The sequence below is a fragment of the Chelon labrosus genome (genome assembly GCF_963514085.1).
Source record: "Chelon labrosus genome assembly, chromosome: 6".
Classification (NCBI taxonomy): domain Eukaryota; kingdom Metazoa; phylum Chordata; class Actinopteri; order Mugiliformes; family Mugilidae; genus Chelon; species Chelon labrosus.
The window spans coordinates 12,525,638-12,534,857 of record NC_140342.1 but is presented as its reverse complement, the minus strand read 5'-3'; the positions used below and the strand labels follow the sequence as shown (position 1 = coordinate 12,534,857).

The window sequence follows — 9,220 nt, the reverse complement described above, 5'->3', positions numbered from 1 at the left end:
CAGAACAATGAATCCTGGCATTGTCATCTTGGAATATGCCCGTGCCATCAGGGAAGAAAAAATCCACTGATAGAATAACCTGGTCATTCAGTATATTCAGGTAGTCAGCTGACCTCATTCTTTGGGCAACATAATGTTGCTGAACCTAGACCTGAGCAACTGCAGCAACCCCAGATCATAGCACTGCCCCCACAGGCTTGTACAGTAGACACTAGCATGATGGGTGCATCACTTCATCTGCCTCTCTTCTTACCCTGATGCCCCCATCACTCTGGAACAGGGTAAATCTGGACTCATCAGACCACATGACCTTCTTCCATTGCTCCAGAGTCCAATCTTTATGCTCCCTAGCAAATTGAAGCCTATTTTCCAGTTAGCCTCACTGATTAGTGGTCTTCTTAAGGATATACAGCTGTTCAGTCCCAATCCCTTGAGTTCCCTTCACATTGTACGTGTGGAAATGTTCTTACTTTCACTATAAAACATAGCCCTGAGTTCTACTGCTGTTTTTCTTCAATTTGATTTCACCAAACGTTTAAATGATCAGGATTTATTTTCGCCAACATTTCTTCCTGGAAGACGATGGTCCCCCACTATCCTTCCAGTTTTTAATAACGCATTGGATAGTTCTTAACCTGGTTTTACTAGTTTCCGCAACCTCCTTAGATGTTTTCTCTGCTTGATGCATGCCAATGATTTGACCCTTCTCAAACAGACTAACATCTTTTCCACAACCACGGGATATGTCTTTCAGTATGGTTGTTTAAGAAATGAGAAGCTACTCATTGCATCAGTTGGGGTTAAATAACTTGTTGCCAGCTGAAAGATAATCGCCCATGTAGTAATTATCCTTGTACCTATTTGCTTAGTTAAATCAAAGATTAAATAAATTTTTTTTGGACAGATAGTGTACTTTTGGAAATTACACTGATTTCTTGCAATAATGGACAAAGGACTTTGCACATTGCGGATTATTATGTAGCACTAATGGTATTTATCCTTTTATCATCACTTCCTCACTATCAGCGTTTGACCAAATACATTTATTTATCTGTTAGGTACACCTCAATATTATTGCAATTAATGTTTCTATTTCTTATTTTAACCATGCTATTACAGCTTGAGGAAAAAAAACCTCAGTGTTTCATGTTTCCTATCACAACCACAAATGTTTTAACCACCTTTAAAAACGAATATGAAGACAGAGGGATGGACAAAAGTGTTCCTGACAGGTACGGAAATGTTCATACAACAGTCACCGATCACCCACAACATAAAGACCACCTGACTAATATTGTGTAGACTGACTTTTAGCCGCCAAAAAACCCCTGACCTGTAGAGGCATGGACTGCACAATATCACTGATGGTGTGTAGTATCTGGCACTAAGACATTAACAACAGATCCTTTAAGACCTGTAGGCCTGCAGACTCGTTTGTCCAGCGCATGCCACGGGCGCTCAATTGGACTGAGATCTGGCTTCTCCTTCACCTCTGCACCGTTGAGTTTAAAGTGAAGGAAATGTAACGGCTTAACAAGCCTATTTGAACATAATAACTAGGAGTAGGCTCTAACCGTAGTTCCTATTATGACAGCACTCAGCGCAACTCAGCAGTACTTCACTTCACTGACAAATATAGAATGCTCAACATCCGCAATCTCTTCAATAACAGCACGCAACAACAAGAACCAACAGTGCTACATCGTCACCCGTTTAAGACCACAATGATACGTCATACAGTGAAAGTTTCACAAAACCATATGGTTGGGTAATCAGCGGGTGTCTTCAGACAAACTGTCTGTACCCCTGACCTTTCTGCAGCAGAACTGTGAGAGCTTCACTTTGACAATGAGACACATCAAACCCGCCTGTGAAATGATCTCAGTAACTAGAGATCATTTGATGAACTGAAGCAAACCGTGAAAGCTGTTAAATAGCTAACTGTGTGTTTTCGAAATCCAGTTTAGAAACAGCTCTGCTCAGTTGTCATTCAAGTATAGCAGCAACCGCATTCCTACATGTCTCCAGTCTGTAACCCATATTTTACTCTTAGCCCATTAGTGAATCAACACGGAAATGAAAATCATTCCACCCTTACAAGACATGAAAGGTATCTGATGTACTTGAGATTGCTCTCAGTTGGCTCTTGTTTAGCGGACTCTATAGTCATAGTCATGGCTTGGTTTCCACTGTATTTCGCGCTCCTTGTGGCTTTGCTACCTCTCTGCTCTGGTAAGTAAAATATCATTGCATTTACACTGGTTAGCTTCAGAACTCACTAGATTTCAGTGGTACTGCTACCGAGTACAAACCTTCACGTACAGCCATCTTTATTTGTCACTAGAAATGTCAACAGTCTGTCTGAGTCATCCATCAGGGCTAAAGTCATGCTCACCAATGGAAAATTACTCTATGACTTAATCAATCGGATTAACAAATTACTCATCAGTTTTAATATTTGCTAGAGAAAAGAAATAAGATAAGATAAGATAAGATAAGATAAGACTTTATTCATCCCCGTGGGGAAATTAGGGTGTTACAGCGGCAGGAAACAACAGTGCAAGATGCAGAAGATACAAATTATGTCAGGAATTAATGTAAAGGCTATAATAACACCATTCACCATGGTAGATGACTATGATAGAGGGTTCAGTGCACATGTGGTCTCATTAACTATGTTTCTATCCCAACTGTCAAGCTAATTTGAAGAAAACAAAAGAGACATATGAAATGTCACAAAAAATAATTAATCAGGTGGGTGTTTTCATGTCCCATGAAATCAGTTGACGTTTTATCGAAACGTAGTTTGGAAGTCCATATGATTTTGCAGTCGTCACTAGATTCTGACTTTTTCAAACATATACTTTGATTGACATTGACACAAATCCAGTGCTTTATCTGATTATGATGGTGATGATCCAAAGAACCGTCACATATTGTATAGTACAAAACCATAACTATGAAAGATTACCATCATTTTTACATTAGTAACAAAATCAAATAAACTATTGACAGAAAGGTTACTCATGTCTCTTTTACTGCATTACACAGGATTTAAATGATCTTTTTAGTGGGTGTTTGGTCTGATATCTTCTGTCAAGTCTGAAATCAGACAATATAGATAGGGCAGCCTAAGTAAGTGGCTCTACTTGGCTGGCTACATCCAGAGGCAAGACAGGCAAGTCGTTGGGGCCCAAAGCCAGGGAGGCTGGTAAAATTTAAAACTTCAGCAGTGGCAATGTGCCAAATATTCTATGACAGTAGGAGACGTCCCTAAGAAGCCAGTACCACAGGAAGCCGGGGTGATGTGGGTGCTGCAACACCCTCTGGGATGGTGTTAACATTGTACACAGTTGGATACCTAGATTATGGTGCCAACATTTTTTATCAAGGAGTGATGTTTTTCTACCAAGGTAATGGAAAGCATAGTTCTCATATGTTTTTTTTTTGGTTTGCTTCCTCTTTCTTTTTTTTTAAGCTGTTCCTTATCGGTACGAACAATTATAATCTAACAATGTGCCTATCTGCAGTAATGTCTTTACGTGCCAAGTGGATGGCCTCAGTGAACCTTCTAGTATACATGCCAAAAAAAATGTATTTTACTTTGTGGACTACAGAGTATTGTGAAATGTGCGCTAATTATTTGCTGGGCTTTCCTGAACTGTTAAACAACTGGAACTTCATGTTGTCTGTAACAAAGATAGACAACTGACCTCAGATTCTGTAACTTTCCTACCAAGGGATCTAACAGCTGCATTTTCTACGTCAACGGCTCTCATTTGTCAACGTACAGTATGTAACCAACTCATGTTTATCCATACATGAGATTTCTGTGTGATTATTAATTAATAATTGGGTGTTGTTCCTTCCTATATTCACACATACTGACTGGAACGTATCTGCACTGTAAACAATTACAGTACCAAAGCTGGAACAGTCTTCATAGTGGACAACTCCAAAGGCATTATCCCACTTATACCACGATCACGTGCCAAAGAAAAAAATAATGCTTTTAATTAAAGGGGAACTACTGTTTTTTTTACAACCTCGACTTTATTTTTTAGCATAAAATACGATCGTTTACTCACCCATATAACTTTTGTGTCATTTGCACTCGTTCAGGAGATCAGCGTACATCCATATAGCGGGAGCGCCAATGTTTTGTTATGATACACTAGTGCTATTCCCCATTGGCTCCGGAGTTACGTGTTATCATCAGATAACATCAGAAGGTGTCTTCTGACCTGGATGATGTCACCTCTGCTACGGTTCGTCCACGACCTCAGAATCGGAAAACTATTCAGCCATGTTGCAAAAAACTAGCAGTAGCAAATTACAGGAAAACAAGCCGACCATCGCAGGTGCGCACAGCGCTCAGAGATGACATCATCCAGGTCAGAAGACGTCATCCGGAATCTGTAGGTCAATCTACAGACCCCAGATGATGATAACAGGTAACCCCAGACTCAACAGGGAATAGCACTAATGCAGGGGTGCCCACACTTTTTTGGCTCGCAAGCTACTTTTAAAATGACCATATATATATATATATATATACCCGCTGAACTGAGGGTGCCCCAGTCACTCCCACTATATGCCTGTACACTGACCTAATTATCTCCTGAACGAGTGCAAATGACACAAAACTTATATGGATGAGTAAACGATGGTATTTTATGCTAGAAATAAGGTCCAGGTTGTAAAAAACAATAGTTCCCCTTGACCTGAGGGTGTTACTAATATCTGGAACAACCATTCCATCATAGGCTTGTAATGTAATGGAAACACTCGTCACCACTCCGGTGAACACAACATTCCTACGAAATGGCGAAATGCGTTTTTATTTCCCCATTTGACTTATTTCTAATGCTGAGCTGATGCCAATCCAGTAGATGTGGATATATTTCTACAGGTGTTAGCATGTTAACACGATGCAAAAAAAATTGTAAAAGGAGGCTGCCTGTTAAATACAGGCTGCCTATGTAAAAAATGAATGGACACCATGCAGCCAATCAGAATCGAGGATTCACCCAGACCATTGTATGTGTGGACCATGGAAACCGTACACTTTCGCTGTCGTAGAAAGTACACTGTGGCAGCCATAAATAATGTTTTTATCCTCACCCACCTTTTCTTCCAGCACAGAACAACACAGCTTTAGCTCCCACAGTCTCTGCTACTGCAACGACCGACACAACAAGCAACAATACGTCTGCACCCCTGAATACGAGCACCACTGCTGTGACCCCACCCTCTTCAGCTACACCACTCAACATTACAACCAATAGCATTACACCGACAGCAGTTACCAGAAACACAACTTCAACATCAACAGTCAATGCCACTGCAGCCCCTGACACAGCAAACAGCACCTCTACAGAAGCCAGCACAGGAAACAGCAGTACTACATCCACACCAGCAACTACCAACACAACTACAACATCAACCTCTACAAATACAGGTTAGTTGTTATGATTTTCTTGGCTAAATGTGTTGCTCAGGAGCTCATTAGAGTTTGTTTCAAAATTTACTGAAACAAACACATATGAGTGGTTGATGATTGAGGTTAGGGTCTCATCATTGGAGCACTGGAAACTCTGATGGCCGACTTGAATGATTAACATAACTGTGATGCATTTTTATTGCTAAAAGAAGAGCACATACTGACTGGAACGTATCTGCACTGTAAACAATTACAGTACCAAGGCTGGAACAGTTGCTTGCACAAAGTCTACAGACTCTTCATGGTGGACAACTCCAAAGGCATTATCCCACTTATACCATGGTCACATGCCAAAGAAAAAAATAATGCAATAATTAATTAATGTTTTCATGTCATTTTCCATAACAATTATGTATAGCACAAGACACAACTCAGTATACCCAGTATACCTGAGGGTGTAACTAATATCTGGAACAATCATTATCATTCCATCATAGGTCTGTAATGCAATGGAAACAGTCGTCACCACTCCAGTGAACACAACAAACCTACGACATGGCGACGAGAGAGTTTTCCTTCTCTGCTCAGCTCAAGAACTCACCTATGAGTCAGAAAGCTTACGTTGCCAGAAAGAGTCAAAGCCAAAAACATTGCATACAGTTAACAAACAATTACAACTGGACATTGACTTTAACAACAAGACCAACTAGCTATCCAGAGGAGCCACTGTCCCCAAAATAATATCAAGAGTTTCATAACTAATGATAGTCAATGTATACGCTCTGCTGAAGCCTGAAGTAGTAAGTGGAACAGGAAATGGGATGCGAAATGTTGGTGGCAGCTCGTGTGTTAAAGTCACTGTCCTGTGGTTTTTAGAGGATAAGATGTGTTGTCATGGCTACTGCATTTTTATTTCCTCCATTTGACTTATTTCTAATGTTGAGCTGATGCCAATCCAGTAGATGTGGACCATGGAAACCATACACTTCCACTGTTGTAGAAAGTCCACTGTGGCAGCCATAAATAATGTTTTTGTCCTCTCCCACCTTTTCTTCCAGCACAAAACAACACAACTTCAGCTCCCACAGCCTCTGCTACAACTGCCAACACAACGAGCAACATTACAACGTCTGCACCCCTGAGTACGAGCGTCACTGTCGTGACCCCACGCTCTTCAGCTACACCACTCAACATTACAACCAATAGCACTACCCCGACAGTAGTTAACGGAAACGCAACTTCAACATCAACAGTCAATGCCACTGCAGCCCCTGACACAGCAAACAGCACCTCTACAGAAGCCAGCACAGGAAACAGCAGTACTACATCCACACCAGCAACTACCAACACAACTACAACATCAAACATAACCTCTACAAATACAGGTTAGTTCTTATGATTTTCTTGGGTAAATGTGTTGCTCAGGAGCTCATTAGAGTTTGCTTCAAAATTTGCGGAAGCAAACACATATGATTGGTTGATGATTAGGGTTAGGGTCTCGTCATTGGAGCACTGGAAACTCTGATGGCTGACTTTAATGTTTAATTTTTCTTAACAGCCTAGGTGACCAGTCTTACATCTGAATATTTCTCTGTATTTTATTGTCTTGTATATGTATATGCCATCATTTGAGTATCCTGAGTCTGAAAATATGTCGGATTTTATTGCTAAAAGAAGAGTTTTTGAGCCAAAGAGCTACTGACCTGCCTGCGGTGATGCTAAACTAGTGACTTTTCCAGATACACATACAGAATGTGCGTTTTCTCTTGTACAAAAGCTTTATTCATTCATAAATAATTTCTGAATAATATACTACAGTGTCCATGAGCCACTGTTAATGTTTTTTCTATAAGCTTGTCCTACACTTACGTCCTTGGTTGATGGTCAATAGGAAACCCTGTCAATTGCTATAAAGTCACCTCACAAAATAATTAAGCAACGAAGATGTTCTAAGTGTGCTATCTATGCTACAGGTTGTGCAGGTCCACCAGCACTGTGTTGTCCTGGACAGGACAATAGCTGTTCCAGGGGATGTTTCTGTGACGAGATATGCGTGTCTCTTGGAGACTGCTGTCCAGACTATAATTCAACTTGCGGATGTAAGTGAATGTCAACACACAAATATATTTAATTCTTGGCAGAACTACATGTACTGAGAAAAATATTACCATAACTTCTTCATCCACAGTCAATTCCACAGCAGCACCCAATACAACACAAATGAATGCCACAACCCCTGCATCCAACATGTCTTCTACTACAGCACCAGGTCAAACAAGCAACAATACAACAACACCAACAGATAACAGCACAATTACATCAGGTAACAGTACAGGTTGGTCATTGTCCAAACTGAAGCAAATGCAAATGAACTGCTGTAAATGCAGTACTACTCCTCAGTAATGTTTAAATTGTTCACGTTTTTTGTTAAGGTTGCAAAACATATAATTATTTGCGCATCTCTTACGTTCTTTCAGCCCAAACAGTCATAGTACACCTGGAGGCTTCGGTTTTAGCCACTCAAGATGAACACAGAAGAGCGATTTCACAGTTTTTATCTGATGTAAGTCCAAACAACCTTTGAATATGTACCATGTTAAAATGTTGAAATGCCTTGCTCACAGTTGGTAATAAATGTCTGTCTTCTCTTTCACAGTTCCTCCAGCTTAACTGTGATGGCTGCAATGTTGCGATCAAAAGCATAAAGCTAACATGACAAAACACCTATGAATACCTGTGAAAACAGACTCAAACTCACACTAAATGAATCATTTGTTGGATCTCAATAATCTCATGATTGATCTATTAATACAAAAATATGTCTGCTTTAATTACAGTTGTGCAACAATTTACATCTCCTTGCTTATTTGCTTGTTGATTGGTGACTATTTCATGTGACTATTTAATGCTCTGTGATGAAATGAATATGATTTTCCCCTAAAAATATTAATATTAAATAAAATACTTTGAATCCAATATGAAGAGGTGTGTCTTATTTGTCCAGTGTAGTAGTACAAGTTTGGAATCAGTAAGGAAAGTAATAATAAATATGATTTTTTTATTTATTTTTTTCCTCCAGTAGAGTTTGGATAAGTTTTTAGACGGTGGATCAGGTGACGTGGAAGCCAAGCTATAAAAATGCAGTTATCTTTTTTTCAAATTTAAGTTAATATAAATGAATGTATAAAACGTGTAAGAGTAGACTACATTTTGTAGCACACAACAAAAACAATATGCAGACCTGCAACACAACCTTCACAGAGACCTTCACAACACTTCCAGATATGCAAAAAAAAGAAAAAGAAAAAAAGAAAAACTTGTTGGCTAATTATTCACAGACCTTTAGTGAACCGTGTCTGTGACAGCAGCAGACAAACGAGGCACAGCACAGAATATGACCATCATCAACTATATAACAGCTTCAGACTCCAAAGAAGGTGGCTCACCAAGTTTATTTCATAATACAACTCGCCAGAAAGAAACCAGACCGCAAAAAAAGAGACAACGGTGAATAGAGGATGCATTGACTCACCTGTTTGCAGCGGTCATCCGTCATCTTGCCCCCATCGTTGACAAAATTAATCGTGTCATCTTTCCAGCGATAACTACCATCAAGTCGCATGTTAGATGACCAGGAAAGAGTCGACGCTGTCAAAACTTTAGTTCAAAATTACTTGGTATAGGCTACTGTGGGGTTGAATCTTTCTTCTTCCTTTGTCGTACTGTCGGACAACCAACCAATGTTAAATGTGCATGCTGCCACCTACTGCACGGAAG

The 9,220-nt window shown here is 39.9% G+C and overlaps 1 protein-coding gene across 3 annotated transcripts; it reads left to right on the top strand.

The window, feature by feature from the left end:
• Positions 1–1,973: 1,973 nt before the first annotated feature.
• On the top strand, positions 1,974–8,413 carry LOC311490034 (uncharacterized protein). 3 transcript variants are annotated; one of them, XM_084547372.1, is made up of 8 exons: positions 1,974–2,232; positions 5,141–5,461; positions 6,502–6,585; positions 6,697–6,828; positions 7,417–7,542; positions 7,632–7,778; positions 7,921–8,006; positions 8,100–8,413. In XM_084547372.1, exons 1-8 carry the CDS (start codon positions 2,019–2,021, stop codon positions 8,157–8,159), a joined length of 1,170 nt encoding a protein of 389 aa, XP_084403498.1. In that variant the 5' UTR covers positions 1,974–2,018; the 3' UTR covers positions 8,160–8,413. The 3 variants fall into 3 exon arrangements, with proteins under 3 accessions (XP_084403498.1, XP_084403497.1, XP_084403496.1); XM_084547371.1 differs by having other exon boundaries at positions 6,502–6,828; positions 7,632–7,766; XM_084547370.1 differs by having other exon boundaries at positions 6,502–6,828.
• Positions 8,414–9,220: the final 807 nt, after the last annotated feature.